Source organism: Paramisgurnus dabryanus, chromosome 10, assembly GCF_030506205.2.
Source record: "Paramisgurnus dabryanus chromosome 10, PD_genome_1.1, whole genome shotgun sequence".
In the NCBI taxonomy this organism is placed as follows: domain Eukaryota; kingdom Metazoa; phylum Chordata; class Actinopteri; order Cypriniformes; family Cobitidae; genus Paramisgurnus; species Paramisgurnus dabryanus.
Genome location: NC_133346.1, coordinates 25408146 through 25433807, shown reverse-complemented (window position 1 = coordinate 25433807; position 25662 = coordinate 25408146). Strand labels below are relative to the sequence as shown.

Genomic DNA, 25662 nt, shown 5'->3' with positions numbered 1-25662 from the left:
CCCCCCCCTCTAGCGGACGCTCTATTGAACTGTAGGTCATGACGCGCAGAAATCTATGTAAATCATTTCCGGTGCCACGAAGGCACTTTTTGAAGGCAGAAAAGTTTACTTGCTCGTGTATCTATTTTAGTTTAGTTTCACTCCTCAAGGGGGCGCTTGGAGGCCCAACTTTCCCACTAAGCTGTATTCAAAAACGAGTTTCTCTTAAGAAATATATTATCTAAAATCTTTTTTTTATTCAGTTGTTCATTCCTGATATGAAGATGTAAAATGTTTCAAACAAATCTTTATCATCAACAACGACCTTTGTTCTCCTGCATGCTGCTTACCATTAGAGAACATTTGAAACTTTAATAATAGCTTAATTCTTGTTAAACATATATTTTTCTAACGCAAAGCAATGTAAGCCTATACGAATTAACAATTCACAAAGTTGTTGCCAAGCGAGTTTTAGAATAATTTATCTGCCTTTCAATCCCAATTGTCTGATTTATAATGTTTTTAGGCTAATCATGACCAATCGAAATAACCGGGCTTCAAATTGTCCACTTGTCTAGTCCACATGATGTATTTCCTGTTTTTGGTCCAATGGCACTTCCAAATATGTTTGCTGTTCAGTAGTCGTTTCCCTAATACATGAACCGATTTAATAACGTTTTACAACACACTTATGAAGATTTTAAGTAACTAGAGATAACGCCTTTTACTTGTAGATTGAAAATAACTGGAATTGGTGGTAAACGTAACCGTTGTTGTTTATAACAGCAACTGACCAAATAAATAGGGATAATATTGGACAAAAGCGCTTAATGGGCGGTCTTATATTCTATTTATATTTTTTCTTATATTTATGCTTTGTACACGCCCAACCTCAGGTCTTTGCAGGTACTATAATAGCTAGTAATTTCATTCTGTGCCTCTAGCGGCCACTTTAAAATACCGCAACAATATAACGCGATTTCCTGTTTTTCCATTGAATTCACTTTTTATTCCATAGTGATTATTGTTTTAAAGATCTATATTTGTTTCTAGATTCGTCTGTCAATGGCTAAAGCAAAGACTGTAATCGTTCTAAGGCCACGCCCATTGAAGTTCTTCACACTTTAGACTTATGAACCCTAGAGGCTGAATTTGTTGATTTTTAAGTAGTTTTTGTTGGCTTCGCGTTCAAGATGAATCCGTCTGGTTATAATAAATCTGGAAAAACTTTTCTTTTCACATCTGAGTCTGTTGGGGAAGGACATACAGGTGAGTCAGTATTAAACATTGCTTTAATGCATGACCAACTATTACTATAAGTAGACAGATTAAATTGACAAATAACATTTCATTGTTACAATGTTGTTTTAATGTCAACAGCGTGTGATAATAACAATGTAATTGTTAACGCAAATGCATGTTTTATAATGGTCCTTTTTTATTAGACGTGTCTGTACATGCCCCAATAATGTGATTTTAGTTCAGTGAGGTTAATGGTTGCAACCATTGGCAAAATGGTGATATTTAGAATAGGTTACCGGAAACCTCATGCTCATATAATTTTATTTTTCTAATTAAGTAATGCCTTTGTTTTGGATTTACCTGTTTGTTTAAAATGATGTGTGGCACCTGTGCAAATCAAATTTTCTAAGGGATGAAACAAACCCAAACTGATCATTCAATGATGTCTGTTTTAACAACAGATAAAATGTGTGATCAGATCAGTGATGCTGTACTGGATGCTTATCTGGCACAAGACCCTGACTCCAAAGTGGCATGTGGTATGATAACATTTGTGATATTTAAAATGCTTAAAGGCAGAATTTTGTTTATTTACAAGTGCTTGAATAAAAAAATGTGTGAATGTCTAATTCAGTTTAATAACAGTGTTTGGTTTGGCATCCTTTCAATAAACTCCCATTTATATAAACAATTTCTGAAACAGAATGTGTGGCAAAGACTGGCATGATCCTTTTGTGTGGTGAAGTGACATCAAAGGCTGTTGTTAATCTTCAGAAAGTGGTTAGAGACTCTATCAAGAGTATTGGATATGATGACTCGTCCAAAGGTAACATCTGTGTATATGTCAGAATGTACGTTTAGCTTTATTAATACTTAAATCCAAATAGTCTTTTCCAGATGTTGGTAGATATCTGTACTTTCAGCACGCCTTAGCTGTACTATGTTTACCTACAGTAGGTTAGTGCAATAAGGTCATAAATGGAACAGAAAACATAATAAAACAATGTTTATTTCCTGTCATCTCTCAAGGTTTTGACTACAAGACCTGCAATGTGCTTGTGGCACTGCAGCCACAGTGTGTTGAAATTAGTGAGTGTGTGTTTGAAGGCAGAGATATGGAAGACATTGGTGCTGGTGATCAGGTCATAATAGTCTGCGTTACATTTTTTTTGTTTACTTGTTACAAAAATCCAGCTTTCTTTATACAGGTTAGGATTTTTATTAGATATTTCATTTTATCTCTAAAAATGTGCAAAAATGAGATGATGTATGTAATTTCTCAACAGGGTTTAATGTTTGGCTATGCCACTGATGAAACAGAAGAGTGTATGCCTCTCACCATCATATTAGCTCACAAACTGAATGCCAAAATGAAGGAGCTTTCAAAGACTGGAGTTTGTCCTTGGATTCTCCCCGATTCAAAGACACAGGTGAAAGGTTCATTCAATATAAATATCTCTGTTAACCGGGCTGGAAACACACTAGATACTGATGTTTTTAATTATTAACAAGTGCACTGCAACTGCATAGGTAACAGTGGAATATCGTGACAACATGGGTGCTATGGAGCCTCTCCGCATTCATACCCTGGTTATCTCCGTTCAGCACACACCTGACATCACGCTGGCCGAAATCCGTCAAAATCTGATGGAGAAAGTAGTGAAGGCCGTCATCCCGGACAAATACCTGGATGACAAGACAGTTTATCACCTCTTGCCTAGTGGAAAGTTCCTTTGTGGTGGTCCACAAGTAAGGACTTTTTTCAGATGAGTTGATGAATAATTAATTAGTTATTAATTTCAATATCAGATTATTTTGTTATTAGTTTTTTGTTTAGTCAGCGCATATATTTTTCAGAGTGATGCTGGTCTCACAGGAAGAAAGATTATTGTGGACACCTATGGTGGCTGGGGTGGACATGGTGGTGGTGCATTCTCTGGTAAAGATTACTCCAAAGTGGATCGCTCTGGTGCTTATGCTGCCCGCTGGGTGGCCAAATCACTTGTCAAAGCCAAACTGTGTCGGAGAGTTTTGGTCCAGGTAAGACTGATTATTTATTAAAGTAAGTATTTATGTAAACTATTTGAATTTGACAGACTAAATTAAATTATTCACGGCTTTGTTTTTATGCTTTTGTTTATATTTCTATTGTTAAAATGTGTTTTCTTATAGATCTCATATGCTATTGGTATTAGTCACCCTTTATCAGTCTCGATTTTTCATTATGGAACGTCGACAAGAGATGAGGACGAGCTTTTAGAGATTGTTAAGAATAATTTTGACCTGAGGCCCGGGGTCATCGTCAGGTAAGTGAATTTTTTTCACGTTTTAATTGAAAACATTTAATTGAACATTTTTTAATGGAAAGCAGTCAAAAAGTTAGATGTTTTTAACGAAAATCCAGTTTTTGGCTGGATTTAATACAACGACAGCACAATACGATTCACTTTAAAGCGATAGTTCACCCAAAAATGAAAATTCTGTCATTATTTACTCACCCTCATGTTGTCCTACACCTGTATGAGTTTCTTTTGTTGAACCCAAAAGAAGTCTGAATGATGATAACCACATGATTAACATAATTAAATGACTTCCATAGTAGGAGAAACAAATGCTATGGAAGTCAATGTGTACCATCAACTGTGTGCTTACCATCACTTATCATAATATATTCTTTGGTGTTCTACAGAATAAAGAAACTCATACAGGTTTAGAGGAACATGAGGGCAAGTAAATGATGAAAAAAATTTGGGGTGAAATTTTCCTGAGAGTATCTTCCTTATAATTTTTTATAAATCATTCAAGAGTAAGTAAGAAAAGTATTTATAGCTTCCTGTTCTGCAAATAAAAAGAAAATGAAATTGTGTAAAACTAATCTGTAAAATGTTTTAAATTCAATTAAATCTTACAGGGAACTTGATTTGAAGAAACCAATCTACCAGAAAACAGCCTGCTACGGACACTTTGGTCGAGGGGAATTTCCTTGGGAAAAGCCCAAAAAACTGATCTTCTGAAATAGTTAACATAACAAAGAATTAGAACATCATAACAATTTGAGAATATTCATATAATTAAATAAATGAAATTGTTATGTTTTTTAATTTAATACTGTCATTATTTCAAAAGTAGCCTATGGTTTTTTGAATACAAGAATTTCTTAAAAAATAGATATCTTTTTTTAAATAAATCAAATGATCATAGATCACCTGTTATATGAATGAATAGAAATTAGATTTGAGTTGGATTTGTTGTTTTTTTTTAATGGAAGAAATTATATATTTTATAACTGCATTAAATAATAACTGTGATAATGAATTAAGGCCCATTTGATTAGCAGCACCTGAATGCTACCTTGTTAATTCATATAAAGGCATTAAGGGTACATTGTTTTTTTTCCACATCCATTTCAGCCTAGTTTTTGTTAAGTATATAATCACAGTGTACCATGTTGTGTAGTTCAGGTTGTATATTTACCTTATTTTCACATGACGGTATATATTAGATATACTAGTGGTAGCAATAAATGTATTTTGTAGCACCTCAAGTTGACATACACAACATTTATGGTAGTTTCTGAAATAAAAGCTCTGCACCTCCGGTCCAGCTGGTGGTGCTGTGTACAGCTATATGATAATAAACATTTGACGAATAAGACGCGCAGGATGGGGACACGCATGAAGGTGATTATCTTCTGGATTTGTTTTTTTCTGCATGTGTATTTAGTTAACAACTACTTTTCCGGTTTTTATTAACATACAAACTTCCTCAAGATGAGGTTGACATTAATTAAGAATGAAAACAAAACGGCATTTCATTATACAACAATTGTTATTTATATTTGACTTTTTTATTTGTCATAGGTGCTCCGGGTGTTCAAAGATTTGCACAAAACACGAAAAGATGTATTTAAAGATGATAGCAGAGCATTGACAGGTATCAGTTAATATTTAAGTGACCTTTTAACATCCACTGTGTGCCAGAAATTATGCCCTTACTGAAAAGCTTAGCTAAAACCATTATAAGCGGGGTGGCTGGTTTTATAGGGTGTATGGACACGGACACTTTTGGCTGGAAGACCATTTGCCCCTTCAGCTTGATCAGGCTGGAATCTTGGTCAGTTTGGCAAAGCTGGGCTTATGGAAGTAGCTGGTCTTCCTAAAGCTACTTTTAACTGGTCTTTTCAGTAGGGACATTATACAGAGAGGCTACTCTAAAGAATCTAAATGTAAATATATCCATTCTTCAGTTCATTTTTCCCCTGAATTATACAGTTAATGTTTGCCTAATGTGTACTGTTTATGTTCTTACTTTACATTCAAATTTCCCATTAAAATGTTTGTAAAAACGGTTTAACTTCTTAGTTATTGTCTAATACAAGTTTTTTTTTTGTTGACTGTAAAGCTGCTAGGTTACAAATCAATGAAGGATTCAAAAGAAACAAAAATGAAACAGCTGATGAAAATATTAAAGAGGTAAGTCGCATGACCATGTAAGCATTATCTCATCATAAATAGCAACATCTTACCATCTTCAGAGATGTAGGTGGGATCACAAGATTTACTTTTCCATTAGATGCTTAAAATGGCCCAAGCAGTTGAGACAATCCTTCGTGAAAATGTAATACAAGCAGAACATATAGAGGAAAATAAAGTCTGTAAGTATTTTGTATGTAACTACAAATTTTTAAAAGCATGATTATTGAATTTGCCTTATAATTGTTGCTTATATGTTTTATTCATAGTGTTACGGCCAAGGGAGAGTCTCCTGCTAGAAAATGTACCTTACTGTGATAAACCCAGAAAAAAGACATAACCTGAATAATTGTCTGTTTTTTCCCCCATTCCACTTTGCTTGGTGTATTAACACTTTTACCGAAGATAACAGTTAACTTGATGTAAATGTATTAAATTAAGGACCCTTCATCTACTGTACACTGTAAATAGTATTCACTTGGCATAATATTTAATGAATAATACAGATCTCACATTTGTTTGACTCTTATTATATTTGCCTTTGGTGAGACAAAACAGGAAGCAATGCAGAAAGTAGTTGCCTCAATAGAAAGTATTTTTTTTAACATGTTACAATGAGTAGAAACTCCAATGAGGTTGGGTGTAAAAACTATTTAGTACCAAATAGTGAAATACATGACTTGCTATAAACTTCTACTTCATGAATAAAGATGGCAAAAATAAAATCTATGGGTCTTTACATAATGTGTTTCTACTGTATTTGTAAAAGTAAATTGTTCAACTGTTTAAGTTACTCAACCTTATTTAAAAAAAAAACAATATTAAAGGGATAGTTCACCCAAAAAAATTCTGTCATCATTTATTCACCTAATGTTGTTACAAATCTGTATACATTTTGTTGTTCTGATGAATACAAAGGAAGATATTTTGAAAACTAAATCTGTTTGTGGACCCCATTTACTTGCATAGTATTCTTTATTCTACTATGCAAGTAAATGGGGCCCACAAACAGATTGGTTACAAACATTTATCAAAATATCTTCCTTTGTGTTCATCAGAACAAAAAAATTATACCGGTTTGTAAAAACATTAGGGTGAGTAAATGACAGAATTTAAATTTTTGGGTGAACTATCCCTTTAAAGATTGTGGTTAAGTTGTGTTAATAACAAAATGTATTATTTTTATGACTGTATGTTAGATATTTTCCAGTTTATTTTTTGGTTGCAGACATACAGATATTATTTAGGTATTTGTTTCAGCCCCAACCACTAGAGGACAACTTACGAAAAAACCTTGCACGCGTCTTCCCCAAGCTGAAAACTTTACAAAAGACAGTCCACGTGTACATGGTGAGACATTTTAACTTTAGGGTTTCCAGACCTTTTAACCAGTATCAACCCATGAAATTTTAACCACAAGTTACAATGTTATTTAAAACACAAACGATAGATTTTATTGTAATTTATTTAGTTTATTGTAACAATCAATTAAAACTATGAATTTCATGAATACATATTTAATAACCCAAACTATGATACTTGTAAATCCAACAAACTGGGATGATCCCTCGTCCACACGTGCATCCTAAACTCGTGTCTTTGGCTGAAAAGAAAGAAAATGTATACAACTATGACTACAACAACACTTAGGTAAAATAAAATTCGTGAACATAATAGATTGACCCTCATATAAGATAAAATAATCCTGCCCCTCTCAGGGTCAGATGGGTAGTGTGTTTAATCACAGGGTCAGTCATAGACAGCATTTAATCTTCAAATATAAACCTACATTTAACGAGCATAATTCGTCTAAATGTATTAAAGGACAACCAATAAAAAAACACACACATCCGTAAATCGCTTTTTCGATATAAATGTTATTTTCCTTTCTGTAACATACCTCGTGTAAGCGTGCTGCTCTCCACATGCCATGGACGCCAATGTTCTTCTTCTTTTAGGGGCGGGAAGCTCCAACGTTAGGGTGCATTATCGCCACCTACTGTGTACACTTGTAGAGTGTAAACCAGAGTTTGCCTTAATAATTTTGTAATTTGCCGATTCCCTTTATATATCCCAAAGAAACAATTAGACATTTTATCAAACCATGCATTTGGCATTAGACAAATGCCTAAATGTAAATGCATTTTCATAATTGTTTTTATTTTTTCCTTTGTAAGTTATATGATATGTACTCTTCTTAGTGTAGGTTCAGTGGTTATTACAGATGTTATAATTGTACAGCTAATGTGTTCAAATCCTCGTATTTAACTAGTTTCAGTGAAACACAAAAACGCATACCTAAAGTTACAACTTTTAATGTGAAATGTTTGTGTTCCGGAAGTGCGCGTCTTTGATAAGAGTCAGCTGACCGCTGTGTTTCTGCGGCTGCGCGTTGACGGTCAGCTGACAAATGTTTGCAGCTTCAGTTTGCACGGCAGCCAGTGAAATCAAACACCTGCGCGAATAATCGCCATCAGCGCGATGAGTACCGGTGGCACCCCTCGATCACTGCCCTCATCCGGGCAGAAATCTCTTCAGGACATCAGTCACCCGCTGTCCGCGGAGGAGGCAGTGCGCAGCTGCAGCCCTGATATATTGAACACTAACAGCACTGGAGAGAAGGTGAGTCTGTCAGGGCTGAATTACAAAACATAACGGGCACCCTAGGGATAGCTGAAATCACTTGACAGACATCAAGGGTTCGTGCAGCGGTTTGGGGCACAACAGATGCTTTGCAGAGTTGATGTTCAGAAATCCTATGCAAAGTATATAGCTTATGAATAGACCGTAAATAAAGATGGACTACTACTAGTGAGTTAATCTCTGCTGAACGCACATCGTTTTTCATAAACTAACCTGCTTTACTGAGTTAAAATGTTTTTACCAATCCACAAGCAGTTAAGTGAACAGATTAATGTTATTGATAGAATATAAGAAAAATACATTTCAAAACATTGTACGATAGTGTTGTCATGGTTGTTTGATGTAACATCATGTAAACGCTGGGATTTATACAATTTGGAGTCATAAGTTACTTTTATGGTCTTATTTCAGAGTGAAATAATATTTCCATCCTTTTAAATATTTTGTTTGATTGTCTTAAATTTAAAGGAATAGTTCACCCAAAACAATAATTCTTTTTACACACACTTATGGTATTACAGATGCTTTGGACCCCCTTTCTTCAGGTGAACTTAATTTTATATGAAAATGCTGTCTTATATGATGTTCTTATATAATATTCAAAATGCGAAGCTCCAAAAAAGCACATCCATCCATCATTGAACTAATCCAAATGACTCCATGGTGGTAAATAAATGTGTTCTGAAGAGAAACCAAATTTATGAGAGATAACAATTCAAATTTTAAACTTATTTGAAACATAAACAAGCAGATCTGAGACCTGGTGGCACAATGATATCTTAAAATCGCTCAGGATCTGCTGGTTTACAGTTACATTTTTGGATTACTTTAATGTGTATTGCCATTTTTAGTAACAAATAAGAGGATAATATGACAACATTTTAATATAAAATCATAATAATATACCTTACTAAATAAAGGAAGTCATATATATCTGGGATGCCATGAGGGTGAGTAAATGGTATGTGTTTCAGTGATTGGTTGATCCAAAATAAGCGAGTGCCTGCGGTTTAAAAAATGCAGGCCAGGAAGCGGGTCGGGTACAATATTTTTTTTGTCGTCCAAATTGCAGGTGGGTTACTTGAAAACGTCGGCCGAGTTGTTTATACATTGACCCGGCATCACTAAGGTGTACTACTGACCTATTGGTAGACATTAAGAATCTGGTGCATTCAATAATCCTAGGTGAAATGACAGTAAACTTAGCTTCAGATTATAATATATGAAAATATTGTATGATGCAGTAGGATACTAGGATATTAGTATGAACCGCGTGTTATTATGGCTCGGTTCCATTACGAAACAGTTGCACACAAAAGATCAGTGTTGTTCGGTTTGGTACAAGCCACTGAGCTGCTGAGTGTATTGTTTATTGTGATTTTGTACATGACACAAGAGACTCGTCTTTAGCAATACTGGACTGCTATTGCTCATTTTAGTCTGTACATTTTTTTTATAGTTGCTGCCATATTATGTTTGTTTTATTTCTGTAAAATGTGTAGAATGCTGGTATATATTATCAACTCAAGATTATATTAATATTATATAGGCATTGATCTTGTTTTAATCTATTTTTAGTGACATTCAGACACTTGTCCAAATGCATCCCTTTCTAGATATGCCTCTTGATGTTATCTGTAGCAGTTGGTTATAGTAAGAAAAGAACTTTAGTGTCATTCATACTTTCAAATGTTCAGGATTGACAACAGCATGGCTGAGCAATTCAAGTAAAGGCCATATTTTATTCCCACAATATGCCTGTAAACTTGGGCTGCATATCTAGATTTAATATATTAACTTTAATAATATATAAAAAAATATAAACGCATGTAAATATTGAATGCTTATAAAATATCCGATAAAATATATTACAGCACACAGCTGCCTGGTATCTGAAGACTGTGTATAACGTTACGAAACAATTCTACACCGCATTTTATCTGTACCATAACACGTTGACAGAGAGTGACAGGTGACTTCACAGACAACTAGTTGTCCAGTACGGTACCATTAACACAGCAGCGCATCTGTGGAAGGGGAAGGGACATAAAATATTTGTCCAATCATTGCATCGGCCTGAATGTGTTCTTAATATGACAAAGTAAGTGTTTTGATTAATGACATTAATGTTTTTTTATCAGTATATACCACTAGTCAACAAAATAATTATATAACATGGCAAAGATGAATGCACATTTATATATTGATTCAATAGATTTATAGCACTTTGAAAAAAATCTCACGGATTTATTGCATTTTGCGAAAAAATAATCGCTTTTATAATAAATCTTTGAAATTCAAATAATGGATTTAAATTTTTAATGTTATAATAACCTAAAGATTCTATGAAAAAGTTTGTAACAGAAAATAGTGTTTTTCATCTTGTCACAAATTTTGAGCTGAAAAGCTGAAAAAATAGCATTTTTGTGAAGGACATTTGTTAGAGATCAGATTCAAAATGATGATCAAAACATAGTTTTAAATGGAGTTTTAAATGTTGTTGAATTAGTTGATGCTTCAGTTTTTATAAATTGGGGAAGATCACCACCTACTGGATAATAGCGGAAATATAGATTACTGTAAAAACTAGTCAATAAAGCATCATTGTCAAGGTAAGTGCTTTCTCTAAATTGATGAGATAACTCTTCAATGGCAGGGAAAGAGAAAAGATGGTGGCAGCACTAGGGATGTAACGATTCAACCGTGTGTCCCATTAAAAATGCTTGTCTGAAATCGATTCTGAATCGCAAGGCTGCGATTCTTTGTTTAATGCACACCTTGTGCGTATACTACGGCATTTGGTCAGTAGGAAGTCCTTATCAATCTAAAATCATAACGAGTTGGAGTCGTTTATAACGTGCATTTAAAAAAGCAACACTCGTTAAACCAAATCATTTAAAATATTCTATATTATCATGAAAATACCTGAAACAATTTGAAGAACAGTGATATAAATATTCCTGTAGACATTTCCTGGAATAGCGTTCTTAATGCTACTTCTGTGGCACAAAGGGAGTTTCTGCACAAGAGCGCCCCCTGGCGTTCGGATGTGCCTGGATTTCACCGTAATTCATTCTAATTCATTCATTGAGAATACGCGCATTTGCACGGTTAATCGTTACACCCCTAGGCAGCACCCTCTAATTGCAAGGCCAAACAAAAATTTCTTGAAAGCAGACATTTACTTGGGTAGAACACAACGAAAGAAACAATGCAATGTTTTGCACAGTTTTCCATCAATTTTCAGGTAAAGCAGATAAGTCAGCAGCCTTTTTTGTTGGAACAAGCAACTACCGTAAACAAAACCTCGAGGGTCATGAGAAAAGCTGACAGCCCTGGAACTATTGACCCTGTTGAGTGTTGTGCAATTTCAGAAACAGTGTTTGCATTTAAAATTGCCAGTTGTCTTAACAAATAATGAATAAAATGTATATGTATACAATTATATTTGACTTTTAAATTATTGTTTTAAAAATGTGACACTGAAGTATTTTTTTGGTGGAGCCGGTGAAAATTTTGGGAGGGCAAGTGAAAACCTGAAACACTGTTTTTTTTTTGTGTTGAACCCTGTACATGGTAAATGCGCTATTTTTATTCTGACATTTGGGCTTTTGAAAATAGCTATTTAACATATTTTAACCTATTCAAATACAATAACTTAAAGCGTAACTAAACCCTAAACCAACTTTTTTAGTTAAATATCTTTAAGAATGGGGCTTTATTAGTGCTGTTCATTGATTTTAGTAAGTTTTTTTTACATTTGGATATAAAGTGTTTCAATACTACAATATATGGTGTGAAAACATCTGAGTGCTGCCCTCTTCAGGTTGAACTGTGGCTACTGCAGTTGAATTTTCCTTTTGGATGTTGGGTCCAAAAAATGCATTGTGACATAAGCAGGTTCTAGCTCACCACGCCCTTGTTACGATCTCTCCACACAGTTAGTTCGTCCCCTCCATCTCCGTTGGGATCTGCCCGTTTTTCTTGAATTTTTCGAATATTGCCAGTGGGTGGAGTCAGGCTCTGACCAGGGGTTTAGTTGCGCTTTAAGAATCCTAGAAGAAATGATTTGAACTTGTTTAGAGCCCCGGAAGTTTAATCATATTTTTTGTAATCTTGAGGAATTTGTGTGTGTACATTTTTAAACGTAATGTTAATTATGTTAATTTTCATTTCTGTGCATGGATATGAATGTTTTACTCATGAATTATTTTGCTGTTTCCTAGGACCTGAGCTTACCCAATGGGACCCCAGTTGACACATCAAGCCCTGCTTCCTCTTCTTCACTGTTAAACCGACTTCAGCTAGATGATGATTTGGATGGAGAGACACGTGACTTGTTTGTGACTGTAGATGACCCAAAAAAACACGTGTCCACTATGGAGACCTATATCACCTACAGAGTGTGTACAAAGGTCAGCTGGCAGTGGATGGATTTGACATCATGGATTTATAAAGAAAACGATGTGCACATTTAGGCCAGCTTAAGTTTTTCATGTGAAATAATTTGTGCACAAAAATTTTCATTTGCCCAAATGTGCCTTTTTTGCATATGCATACTTTTAAGATGTAATCCTAAGCAAAGTTTTATACACGAGGATCCTTAACTGGTAACTTAAAAGCGTTAGTTTATCAAAAATTAGCTTAAATCATGGTCCTTGGTAATTCATAAAATGCAAATCCAATGGTTCCATGTTTTTGAAAGTCCTAAAAGCAGTAACAGACAACTCAAAAGTAATCCCTGATGAATGTTTTTACAACATTATTACTGGTAAGTGAGTTACTGCCAAACTGTTTGACTTGTTTGTACTTCTGTGTGACCTAAAGACCACAAGAACAGAGTTCGACCTGCCCGAATACTCAGTAAGACGACGCTACCAGGACTTTGACTGGCTGAGGAACAAGCTGGAGGACAGTCAACCCACCCACCTTATTCCAGTAGGTAGAGAAAGACCCTGCACTGCTCTCACAACCACAGTCAAAGCTGACATATTTACACTTTACAGTATCACTACATTATCATGTTGGTATCCTGTGTCAAGAGTTTACCCTGTGATAAAAACAGATGTTTTCAGACGAGTTATGTGAATGCTTTTTTCCGTACAGGCTAACTATTGCGAGATAAATACATTTACTAGACAAGTTATGTGAATGGTTTGTTAAAGAGAAAAGTCTTAAGTTTAGACTTAAAGTAATTGACTGTGTCTGATTCTCGGACAAATCGGCAAATAATTTCAGAGCTTAGGGGCTAAGTAGGAAAAGGATCTGTGTGACCTTTAGACACTTGTGATACTCTAGAGATAGTTAAGAGCAAGGCTTTGAACCGGTTCAAGGAACGAAAACGAAAACCAGAAACTTTTTATGATTTGCGAGGAACAGAAATGAAACCAGAAATTTTGCAAAAATATTTGTTCCGAAACAGAAGCGTTTATTGAAAATAATGGTAACCGGTTAATACCGTTATTTTTTCAGTTCTTTGAAAAGATTTCTGTGCAATATGATTCGGCGAAGTTCACTTCCGGTCGTCGTTGACTCATCAGAGAAATGAGAAGCTTGCCACCAGCAAGTAGCCTACTCAAGCTCAAGTCTCAAATTTTCAATCATAAGATGTAAATATTGTAGGCTACCAAGTATCTCAAGAGGTTTGTTTTTTAATACTAATTAGTGGTGTAACGCAGTTACACATCGCAGTTGATCCGTGATCCGTACAGATCACCCCCCATGGTTCGGCTCGCATGTGAATCGCGGATTAATACGCAAATTTAAATAGGGTCATTTGGGTTGATCATTTGCACGTATTTCAGGCTTGCAAATGTTAACACTTAAGTGATTTTAAACATTTTAACCGCAAAAAGGCGCTAAAGTAAACACTTTTTTGTACGCACAGACGCACATCCGGTTGAATGGGTCTGGTCCAACTCCAATCAAACGTGATTATCCCTTTGCCCTTCAAACATCAGAACTCTTGATGTATAAAATACATTTGGCAAATAAAGCACTGAAAAACAACATCATTTTCACTTTATGTTGAGCGACTGTTTATGCTGCATCTTCTTCCCGATGCGGCGTTTGGCATTCGTCCTCCGTCTCTGTGTGTGCGCGTGTTTAAGTGTTTAAATGTAGGCACGTCAGAATTACAGTTATGCCGCTTACATAATGTAGCCTTTTTTAATGTTTGATGACAAGATAGAGACTTAAGGAAAATTATGTAGACTAATTTTAATGCTGTATGCATTTAAAGTTTAATTAAGTTTAATGTCCTAATGATCAGCCTACTTATTTGTATGTCCCACAGCTGACATGGAATGTTATTAACCGGTTGGGGAACTTTATTTATTTGTTCAAACCGGTTCAGGAACGTCAACTTTAGGGTTGAAGCGAAAACCGGAAACGTTAAAATACTGTTTCTGTTCGGAACGAACCAATTGGGAAAAAGTTTAGCATAAGGAAGTTATGTGCCATCCAGTCACTTATATCGCTAATACAGTCTGTTAGTTTACAGAACTGGTATGTTTCGCTAGGATGAGAGGAGATGTAAAGCTGGGTATCATTCGCATAGCAGTGAAAACTTGTGTTATATTTCCTGATGATGTCTCCTAAAGGTAACATATATAACGAGAACAGGATAGGACCTAAAACAGATCCCTGCGGTATGCCGTATTTAACCGGGGAGTGATATGACTCTTCCTCATTTACATAAACAAAATTAAAGCGATTGGTTATATACAGATATCTAAACCAGGTCATTAATATTGATTCCAAGTGACAGAATTAAGCCTAATATGTGTTTACGGGTATGCGTGGGCCCTGACACATTTTGTTTAATACCGAGAGAATTTAGAACATCTATAAACGCTAGTCCTAATGCATCTTTTGAGTTATCAACGTGGATATTTAAGTCCCCAACGATAAGAGATTTATCTACAGTGACTACTAGCTTAGACAGGAAATCTGCAATTTCTTTAAAGTCTCTGTGGTGACCTGGGGGTCTGTAGATAGTATCTAGGATGATGAAAGCTGTTTGTTGTTAACACCAGTTATTTCCATATTTAACATTATTTAAATGAATTCAATTTTAGTTCAGATTTAAGGTTTACTTTGAATAATTTATTGTAGATTGTAGCTACACCACACCCTCTCCCCTTTAAGCAAGGTTCGTGCTTATAATAATAGTCTTGTGGGGTAGATTCATTTAAACTAATGTAATCATCTGCTTTAAGCCAGGTTTCTGTTAAGCAGAGCACATCCAAGTTTTGGTCTGTAATTATTTCATAGATAATAGGTTCTTTATTGGTAAGCGATCTAATATTAAGAAGGTCGAATTTTACCATTTGAGTTTCATCCGTCAATTTATTGTTTTCTAATTTTATATTAACAAGATTTGTACGAGACGAGGTAAACGGTGCTCTGTATTTGTTTGTTCGAGAAACAGACAAAGTCGAAATTTGTTGATACTCTGGTAAAATAAACTCTATTTGCTGGTATATATGTGATCTTGACAAGTCAAGGCAGCTAACAGTTAAGCCGATCTCTCTGTTTCCTGACCTGGGCCCAGGATAGTCAGACAATATCACAAGTAAAACTATTGGTCAGATTTCTAGAGAGTATAGCACTTCCTTCCTGGGACGGATGGAGGCCATCTCTCTTAAGCAGGTCAGGTTTCCCCCAGAAATGCTTCCAATTGTCTATAAACTCTGTTATGCTGTGGGCACCACTTTGACATCCAGCAATGAAGTAACAATCATCTACTATAAGTCTCATCACCCTGGTAGGCGGGGAGGGAACCAGAGCATGTTTTTGCAATTTCACACACATCTTTAATAGTATCTTTGGTGATCTCTGACTGGCGGAGTCTGGTGTCATTCGTGCCGGCGTGAATAACAATCTTATGGTGCTTTTCCATTGCATAGTACCCCATGGTTTGGTTCAGTTTGTGTCTGGTCAGCTTACTTTTGGGAGCTTTTCCATGGGTGCAGTACGTAGTACCCGATACTTTTTTTCGTACCATCTCGATTGGAGTTCCAAGTAGGGTGTGACGAGATCTTGTGTGACAAGATCTCGCGAGATTAAATGTGTCTCGCGAGATTAAATTTGTCTCATGAGATTTCTTGTGAAGGTGAAATGCGGGCCGTTTCTCAAATAAAATACTGCATCCTTCAGAGGTCGCATTTGTAAACTGCATTTACTTCATAAAGACCGTCTTATTAGAGAATATTAACAAATATAAAGTTTACTAATTATTTAGTTAATCACAACTTGTTGTAATATGCTCACGACTTGCGAATGTAATGCTCAGATAATTAACTGAAATAAACCTTGCTGACGTATGCAGCCTGTATATGCGACCTCCGGAGGATACAGCTTTCTGTTTGAACCTTTTACAGTGCATGCATTATATTTGTCTCTTACAGCGTTTGCTTTTTTTTGGGTTTCCAATAATGTTCATTTGTGAACTCGTGTGAAGTCTGAGACGCGTTGTGTTTGTCTGTTATCAGTGTTAGTGTCTGTTATTAAGTCTCAGCAGATTAAACCCTCACTCAGAGTTCATGATTTAATGTCTGCATGTTCTTGCTCAAAAATGACAGTGACTGTATCATTTCTATTGTAAAGAAATGGACATATATTAAATATGCAAATGGGTTTAAACATTGTTTGGGTAAATATAAGCGTTCCTCTTTGTCTAAAGTGAAAGTGAAGATAGTGTCCGCAAGACGCGTCCACTATCGCCCCCTACAGGCATTTGTTATAATATATACTAGGAATGTTAACAATTAATCGATCTTCGATTAATTGTCGATAAGAATTTACTCGATAAAACTTAACGATTGTTGAAAAACAAGATCATGCACGTGTGTGCGGCGCCTGTGCAAAACACATGCAGTCGGAGAAAAAAAATTAAGCGAGCGCGCAAAAGTTAAACTACTAGCTATGATCACAACGATGCTCAATGCCAAATCCACGCATGTGCTTTTTAACGTCATGCAAGACGAGGCTGGCTGGCTGCCAACGCAACGAAATTACATCCGCAGTGGATCTGAGAGGGTCCGACGCAGAAAATGCAATTACGTTTAGGATACTGAAAGCAAAGACCCTCTTCAGAGAAGCCTGCAAGATTAGCATAGCAACACTGCTATATACAGAGAAGGAGACCAGAAGCCGTTTTTAATGAACAGATTAAAATGTCATCTTAAATTATGGCAAGAAACTGTCAAATGTAAACTGTAACTGACTGTCGTTACACCCTGAATGCCCGCAACATATATCATTGATTATCATTATTGACTGGCTGAGGCGCTGCATGTTTTCTAATGGAGGGTTGCCATCTCCGTAATATAAGCATCTTTGTTGAAAGTACGTCTAAGCTGAGGTGACGACGAGAAAAGTGCCCTTCGTGTGCTTCTTGGATATAATTACAAACAGTGTATCAACGACTCGGAAAGCGAGGTAAACAACTTGATAAATAACACTTGATGATAATAAAACTGTTATTTTGACATGGATTTTCATGCGTCTGTTGCAGAGTGCCCATGTGAGGCGGAGTTATACACTGTGTCTATTAGTCATTATATTTCATTACGAGATAAGTTTAAATTGATGATTTTATCAAAACAACAACTACATTGACTCATTTTACAATCCCACTAGCATGTTATTTAGACAAAATAAAATCTTTTAATTCACGTGAGGAAGCTGTCGTTTTTATGCACACTTTTATGTCATTGGCTATATGCCACTGCAGTGAAGGCTTATTGCACTATTACTTTTAACGATTATTCGATTGATTGATCGTTAATTTAAATGATCATCGAATATGGGAAATTGCATAAATTGACATCCCTAATATATACATAATGCTTTTTATTTATAGGACACAAATGTAATGTGTTTGTTAATGTAATGTTGTTTAATACTTTATTTGAACCAATTATTATTGCATAATGTAATTTTAAAGGCTCTACTGCTCACTTGGGTCTATTTTTTATTTATTTTTTTTATTAATGAATTCAAATTACATAAGATCAAGGCAGACAAACAAAATAACACAACAATACATTGAACAGTAAACATATATAAAGCCAGGGGGAGGTAAATGAGGAGTTATACAAAAATATTAAAAGATTCACATATTGCATATGTTTTAATTGCTTTCTTATTACTTGAGAAAATAATTGTCTTTATATACATTTTAATTTCTTTTTCAAGAACCAAAAATAAAGGTTTATCTTTACGGTATTTGCATTTATGAATATAAAACTTTGCATAAATTAAAATAAAGTTAATGATAAAATATTCTTTCCTTTTATTGGAGGGAATCTTCGTAATACCAAATAAAACATTTTCTAAGTATAGAGAAAAGGTGGGGTCGATATGTTCAATTATAAATCTAGATACATCTTTCCATAAGTTTCTTACATGAGAGCAGTGCCAAAAGAAATGAAATAAAGTTTCTTCTACTGTATTACAAAATGAACAGTTTAGATCAATATCCTTTTTGAATTTAATAAGAAATGTATTCACAGGATAGTATCTGTGTAATATTTTGAATGTAATTTCCTTTACTTTATTCACTAATAAAAATTTGTTTGGTAAATTCCAAATGGTCTTCCATTCTAGACCTTCCACCAATCTATTCCAGTAAAATACACAATTTGGAGTGGTGACAATGGCCCTCATTTATCAAAAGTACGTACACCAAATTTCCAGCGTACACCTGGCGTACACCCAAAACCACGGTGACTTTGAGATTTATCAATATGGACGTTGGCGTACGGCACGCTCAAATCCTACGCCTGCTCAGGAGGTGGTGTACGCACATTTTGAGTTAGTGCAGAAATGCGCAAACACTTCCTAACACCCCAAAACGAACTGACAAACGAAAATATATGATATATTATGGCCCACTGTAGAAAAACAAAAACATAGTAATTATAAACTTCAGTGTTTATTTTTATGCAACATGTACTTCAATGTTTAATTTGTGAGACTTTACCGAAGCATTTGATTTGTAGGCATATTCCTTCAGTTGAGAGCCTGGGCGCTTTACCTGACGTTTCAGGGCAAAGCATGTGAGCGGATCGGAGCGGAGCCTTGAGCGGTGCGGTAATATTACCATCAAAGCGCTTCTCTAAAAATTCTGCTCGCTCAGCACCGCTCGTTGAACCCAGAACGCCCTTTAATAATTTGCTAGTTCGAGAATCTGTAAAAACGTCTAGCAATAAGTTATGGAATTCAAGCCTTCTACATAAATGTAAAGTAAAAATCAAAGTTAAGATTGAACAGGAAGAAAACATTGAAAAGAAGTGCGGAGAGACTGTAAAAGTCAGCAAATATTCATCCTGGAATCTGAAGCTGCACATTGAAAGAAAACATGGTAATAATGCATCAAAAGGTAAGCTAGTTACATACCATTCGATGATAAATAAATAGCTACACATGAATAAGGTAAAATGCTTGTGTTGAATGGAGCCATAAATCCGATCATGATGACATGCGGACAAAATCATGGCCACGAATTATCTTTTATGCTACATATGGACACTTCTTTTTCTTATTTAGTTTAAAGTATGGCCATAAATATAAAATTCGTTCCCAATATTCAACAGTTTGTTCCTTGGAATTAATTATTATAATATTTCGTAATTACTATTACAATTATTATTACTTCAAATTATGAATTAGTCTAGTAAAACATGTGGATGTCGTGGAAACAAATTGTTAATTTGAATTATATCCGGAGCTCCGTATCAAACTGGATCTTAGCTAACAAACAACTGTATGTAAATACAGAAAAACACACTACAAAAGTTACTACATCATTTTAAAATATTATTTTAAAAAAACTTAACCGAACCATTAAGCAGACATATAATTTAGATGTAGGCAACAGTAAATAATAATAATAATAATAAATAATTATTCTTCTAAATATCAATGAAGCATCTTTAATAATAAAAAATAATAATACAAATATTACAAAACGTCATGCAATTATTAATGTGTCTTTAATCCCGCTCTTTAAACTCCCAAATAAAAAATTTTGTTTCTTTCCACTTCCCTGGTTTCTCGTCTTTGCCGTCTTCCATGTGTCAATGTCGTAAAATGAGGGCGTGGGTGAGGTGGAGACTTGAATTTATATGTGCGTGTTATTCTAATGACGATCGTTTTCAGCCGCGGCATTTATGAAGGGCAGATATTGCTTACACCTGAATTTCAGGGGTACGCACAGCTTCATAAATCAGGCGGTGAGAGGACTGTAAGCATAATCTTACGCCAACATATACGCCCGTTACTACGCAAGAATGATAAATGAGGGCCAATGTCTTGCTGCAGCAAAGAACGAGTAATTCTATTGACATTAACAATATCAGGCTTAAAGAGAAGTTGTCCTATTGAAGTGTCAAAAACATCAAAAAAGGAAGGGGCACATTGCTGTTTTGACAATTAGCCTTGAATAACATTAGCGCTCCTGTAGGAATTGCGTCCATTACTATAGAATATTCCTTTGGTGTCACTGGAATTCTATGAGTAGCAAGAAATTCAGAGTAAGTTAACAACATGCCCTCTTGATTGAATAATTGATTTACTTGCAGTATACCTGCTGAGAACCATTTTTCAAAAAACAAAGATTTATTTTTAAATAAAATATTGTAATTGTTCCAGATTAAATACCTATGGGGTGAAAAATTATGTTTGTATAGGAGGGACCAGGCCAGTAACATTTGTTTATGGAAGCAAGATAATTTCAGAGGTATGTTTTCAATCTTATAATTGCAAGCTAAGAGAAATCACCTACTTCTGAGAAAACAAAGTTTGGTATAAAATTCCATAAAGAATCAGGGTTTAAGAAGAAATTTCTAATCCAATTTATTTTAAAAACATTATTTAGGGTAGAAAAATCAAGAAAGTTCAACCCACCTGATTCATAAGTGTTCATTATTATAGATTTCCTAATATAATGCGTCTTGTTTCTCCAAAGAAAATTAATCAAAGCAGTATCAATTGCTTTACATAGCTCCTTTGAAACATTAAGTGAAGTGGCAGCATAAACTAATCTAGACAGTCCTTCAGCTTTACTTAACAGGACTCTACCTTTTAGGGATAAATCTCTTAATAGCCAGTGATTTAACTTTGCTTTAGTCTTTTTTAGAATGGGGTCAAAATTTATATTACATCTGGAATTTTGATCTTTTGAAATAACAATCCCCAAATATGTCACAGATTGTTTCACTAGAATATTAGTCACCAATTGTAAATTACAGTCTTTTATGGGTAATAATTCACATTTAGTTAGATTTAAACAAAGACCCAAGGCTTTAGAGAAGGCCTCTACTACATTAAGAGCAATTTGAACCTGATGATGATCTTTCAAAAAAAGTGCTGTATCGTCAGCTAATTGGGATATTGTTATATTTCTACCAGCAATAGATATACCTTTGATGTGGCTTGACCTAATATAAATATTCATAATCTGAGTACATAACAAAAAAGATAAGGGGAAATAGGACAGCCTTGTCCAATTCCACGTTTTAAATAAAATCTAGAGGAAGATCCATCTTTAAGTTCAATAGAGCTATTTGCATTCTTATACATTGTTTGTATAGCTTTACAGAAAAAGTTTCCAAATTTTTCTAACGATTTAAAAATAAAGTTATGCTCTATTGTATCAAAGGCCTTATAGAAGTCCAGAAAAAGAATAAATCCATCATCAGTACTTAGATGAGAGTAATCCAATAAGTCTAACACTAGTCTTATTATTTGAAATATGTAGTTTCTTTAGAAAGCCAGATTGTGCCTCATCTATAAGAGGGTCTATAAATGTCTTTGTTCTATTAGCAAAAATTAACGCAAGTATCTTATAATCATTATTTAATAAAGAAATTGGTCTCCAGTTGTCTAGTATCAATGTCTTTTTTTGGTTTTGGAATCAACGTTATTAATCCCTGAGTTAATGTAGGTGGGAGAATTTGGTTTTCTATAGCTTCTATATAAACCTCTTTAAGAAAGGAAGTCAGAGAAGGTTTTATAAAATTCGGCCGTTAGGCCATCAACTCCCGGGGATTTATTAATTTTAATATGTGTGATAGCATTTAAAACCTCATCAGTAGTAATTGAACTATCACAGTGTTCCTTTTGTAAGGGGTCAATGGTCTTAATTTCAGAAATGGAATTCAGGAGCATAGAGGCAGAATGCTCACAGAATTTGGATGAGTATAAGTTTCTATAGAATTCAGTGCAAAATGCTGAAATTTTTCTCTGATCATCTGTAATGGCTCCGTCTATTTTAAGCTGCTGAATTACATTATTTCTGAAATTACATTTTTCTAAACCAAAAAAATATGCTGAGTTTTGTTCTCCCTTTTCCAACCATCGCCTCCGTGACTTAATAAACGCTCCTTCTGCCTTATTCTGATATAAATTGTCTAGTTCCAGTTGTAGGGTGACCAATTCAGCTTGTTCATCTTCATCTAAACTTAACTTTGAAGAAATAGCAGCTAATCTTGAAATAACATTGTCCTCATTAAGACGTCTTGCTTTTGCTATTAAACTTCCCTGTTTTCTTAAGTATTTGGCTATCTCAAATTTTAAAAATTCCCAGTTACTACAATATTTCTTTTCTGATAATGCCTTATTCCAATAACATAAAATAAGATTTTTAACATCTGTTTTAATATTTTCATACTGCAACAATGAACTGTTAAGTTTCCAGTATAGACTTTTACCCATAGCCTTTCAAGAAGTGCTAAAGTTAATAGAAATAAGAACAGGCCTTATGGTCACTAAGAGGAGAAGGAAGTATATTGACAGAGACATCTAAGGATTGTATACTTGCTGACACTAACCAATAATCTATTCGAGATTGTCTAGTGCCGGCTTTATTGCTTCAAGTGTATGTAAATAATCCTGGAAACTTTGACTAGACAATAACTATGTTATTACCTCAACCTAGACTAATTAATACATACCTATCTTTTTTCAATGCGTGCACTTTACAGCGCGTTATGAATGTGTTAGCATTTAGCCTAGCACCATTCATTCCTATGATACCAAAAAAAAGTTTTATTTTGTGGCACCATACTTACTAGTATAACTCCTCATGTAACAGTCTTTAAATAGGGAAATCACAGAAGTGTTTGGTGGCTTCCCTGTTTGGTACCATAGGAATGAATGGGTCTAGGCTAAATAATAACACATTCATGACGCGCTGTACAGTGCACGCATTGAAAAAAGATAGATATGAATTAAATCGTCTAAGTTGAGGTAATAACATAGTTTGATATGGCAAAAGAGTAGACTATTCCTTTAAAAGAGAGCGCATTCAGCCACCGTTGTCGGTTTTTGAATGCGATAGCCTACGCTAAAACGTGTCTTTATAGGAACATTCTTTATAGGCTAAATGTCGGTTAAATAGCTAGTTCAGTCATAAGTTTTTTTTTACATAGCACTAGATACAAACCTACGTTTTCCCTTCATTCATATTTTGCTAGTAATAAGTGACAGATCTCTTAGGAAAAAATGGTTGGAAAAAGCATTCTACGCGGTGAAACAGAGTGAATTTTAAGTGGGTGGGGGACCAAAAAAACAATGCGGCGCAAAACTCTATTTTAAACCATAGGTGTGTGTGTCCCTAATAAATAATAATAAAAATAAATAAAATTCAAAACTCTGACTGTAAGCAAATGAGATCTTACATGGGAGCACAGTGCTATTTAAGCCCTTAATAAAAGGGCTGTATCTGTTACCACAATACTTGTTCTGTTTAAAATTATTTATTAGATATTAATATAGCAATGATGGCAAAAATAAGTAATAATATAAACGTCAAAAGGCAATTCACAATGGTATGAGTCCTAATTAAATATGGAAAAGAAGATTTCACATGGCATAAATTATTAAAACGTGCAAATAGTCATTGAGTGCGTTTACATGCACAGTCTTACGCTAATTATGCTTAATAAACTGATAACACGTGGGGTCATGTAAACGCGTAAAGCGGTTTTCTTTAATCGGGGAAAGCCCATAAACAGCGTATGCAAAAACCGATCGGCACAGGTAGTTTTTTGCTCATTACGCCGATTTCGCATGGCATGTAAACACCTTAACACGCTTTCTCACGGTTTTGTCCATGTGCGCATGTCTCCGCGTATGAAAGATAAACGTCACACACAGAAGTAAGCGCAAGGTAACGCATAAAAGTCTCCGCTCGACTAAAGCAGTTGGCAGAGAAACTGTGAAAATAAAAGCTCCAGTTACATTTATAGGTTCTGCAGACACGAGGAGAGATACAACAGTACAGCTTAAGACAGATATGTCGTTGACTTTTTGATCGACTATTGTGTACTATAGGTGGTGACGTCACTGCCTGCGAGAAAACTGATAATTCTTCAAGTCCCATGTAAACGCAGTTGTCTGCATAGCCGGTTTATTGATTTGCATGTAAACGCATGAAAACAGTTTTCTATAATAAGCAGATTTTTGATAGTTATCTGCTTATTCTGTGCATGTAAACGCACTCATTGAACAACATCAAACAATATTATTATCAATATTATGACATGCACATTGGGTGAAGATCATTCGGCTACACTTTTAACAAGCGTGTGCTACAATTAAGAGTAAGCGACATTTCTGCACTTGACAAACAAACAGCCACTGCTGCGTGGGTTATATTTAAGTGCATTTTTGGGAAATGCAAGTGAAAGAATAACTAACGTTCATTAAGTAGCTCGTAGAAAGCGCTCTTAAGTGCTAAGTTAAATTTTACCAGGAAACACAGCCCAGACCGCCCGTTCCTGTCCAATGTAAGGTACATTTTTATTTATATTTTTATTTATATAAATATTTTTAATATTTATATATTTCTTAAATTTACAAGAGTCGGACTGTAGAATGCATGATTGCTCTGTCATATGCACAACCTTATTAAAATGTCTGTAATCTGTTACCACAATAGTACTTGATCTGTTTAAAATGATTTAATTGGCATATGTCTGCTAAGGTATAAAATAAAAATTAAAAAATTTAAATTTGTCCTAATCCCGTTATTCATATTTTGTATTTTTGATCTGAATGTACAATAAAAAAAAAATCGAAAAACAAGTCGTTATTCGTTTTATCATTTTTGTTTTTAATTTGAACGAACGATACACGGATTGAACTGAATCCAAAATTCAAAATGAATCCAAAGTTCAAATTGAATCAAAAATTCAAAATGAATCCAAAGTTCAAATTGAATAAAAAATTCAAATGTTTTACTTAACTCAATAAATACTGTTCAGAATGTAAATGGAACAACCAATCAAGGTACTATTCATCAAGTCTTCTTGAC

At 34.8% G+C, this 25662-nt stretch overlaps 3 protein-coding genes across 5 annotated transcripts in view; all 3 read left to right on the top strand.

The window, feature by feature from the left end:
* The first annotated feature begins 800 nt into the window (after positions 1 to 800).
* mat2al (methionine adenosyltransferase II, alpha-like) lies at positions 801 to 4320 on the top strand. 3 transcript variants are annotated; one of them, XM_065240598.2, is made up of 10 exons: positions 801 to 885; positions 1033 to 1248; positions 1683 to 1760; positions 1925 to 2047; positions 2251 to 2429; positions 2508 to 2651; positions 2752 to 2970; positions 3079 to 3261; positions 3394 to 3527; positions 4133 to 4320. In XM_065240598.2, the coding sequence occupies exons 2-10, from the start codon at positions 1173 to 1175 to the stop codon at positions 4233 to 4235; spliced, it is 1239 nt and encodes a 412-aa protein (XP_065096670.1). In that variant the 5' UTR covers positions 801 to 885; positions 1033 to 1172; the 3' UTR covers positions 4236 to 4320. The 3 variants fall into 3 exon arrangements, with proteins under 3 accessions (XP_065096670.1, XP_065096669.1, XP_065096671.1); XM_065240597.2 differs by lacking the exon at positions 801 to 885 and having other exon boundaries at positions 904 to 1248; XM_065240599.2 differs by lacking the exon at positions 801 to 885 and having other exon boundaries at positions 906 to 1248; positions 2251 to 2363.
* A 138-nt stretch (positions 4321 to 4458) lies between these two features.
* lyrm7 (LYR motif containing 7) lies at positions 4459 to 6437 on the top strand. The gene is made up of 5 exons (XM_065240619.1): positions 4459 to 4901; positions 5082 to 5154; positions 5623 to 5693; positions 5794 to 5875; positions 5963 to 6437. The coding sequence occupies exons 1-5, from the start codon at positions 4785 to 4787 to the stop codon at positions 6031 to 6033; spliced, it is 414 nt and encodes a 137-aa protein (XP_065096691.1). The 5' UTR covers positions 4459 to 4784; the 3' UTR covers positions 6034 to 6437.
* A 1631-nt stretch (positions 6438 to 8068) lies between these two features.
* Positions 8069 to 25662, top strand: part of snx30 (sorting nexin family member 30) — a 31089-nt gene continuing 13495 nt past the window's right edge. The window contains exons 1-3 of the mRNA XM_065240595.1: positions 8069 to 8315; positions 12563 to 12751; positions 13164 to 13274. Of these exons, the coding sequence (XP_065096667.1) occupies positions 8175 to 8315; positions 12563 to 12751; positions 13164 to 13274 (441 nt within the window). The 5' untranslated portion in view covers positions 8069 to 8174. The remainder of the gene's footprint in view (positions 8316 to 12562; positions 12752 to 13163; positions 13275 to 25662) is intronic.

Excerpts from the sequence above, each read along its gene's own strand:
- mat2al (XM_065240598.2), top strand. The coding sequence starts at position 1,173 with ATGAATCCGTCTGGTTATAATAAATCTGGAAAAACTTTTCTTTTCACA. Across the intron at positions 1,249-1,682 it reads TGTTGGGGAAGGACATACAG|ATAAAATGTGTGATCAGATC; the intron begins GTGAGTCAGTAT and ends TTTTAACAACAG. Across the intron at positions 3,262-3,393 it reads GTCGGAGAGTTTTGGTCCAG|ATCTCATATGCTATTGGTAT; the intron begins GTAAGACTGATT and ends GTTTTCTTATAG.
- lyrm7 (XM_065240619.1), top strand. The coding sequence starts at position 4,785 with ATGGTAGTTTCTGAAATAAAAGCTCTGCACCTCCGGTCCAGCTGGTGG. Across the intron at positions 5,155-5,622 it reads TGATAGCAGAGCATTGACAG|CTGCTAGGTTACAAATCAAT; the intron begins GTATCAGTTAAT and ends TTGACTGTAAAG. Across the intron at positions 5,694-5,793 it reads CTGATGAAAATATTAAAGAG|ATGCTTAAAATGGCCCAAGC; the intron begins GTAAGTCGCATG and ends CTTTTCCATTAG.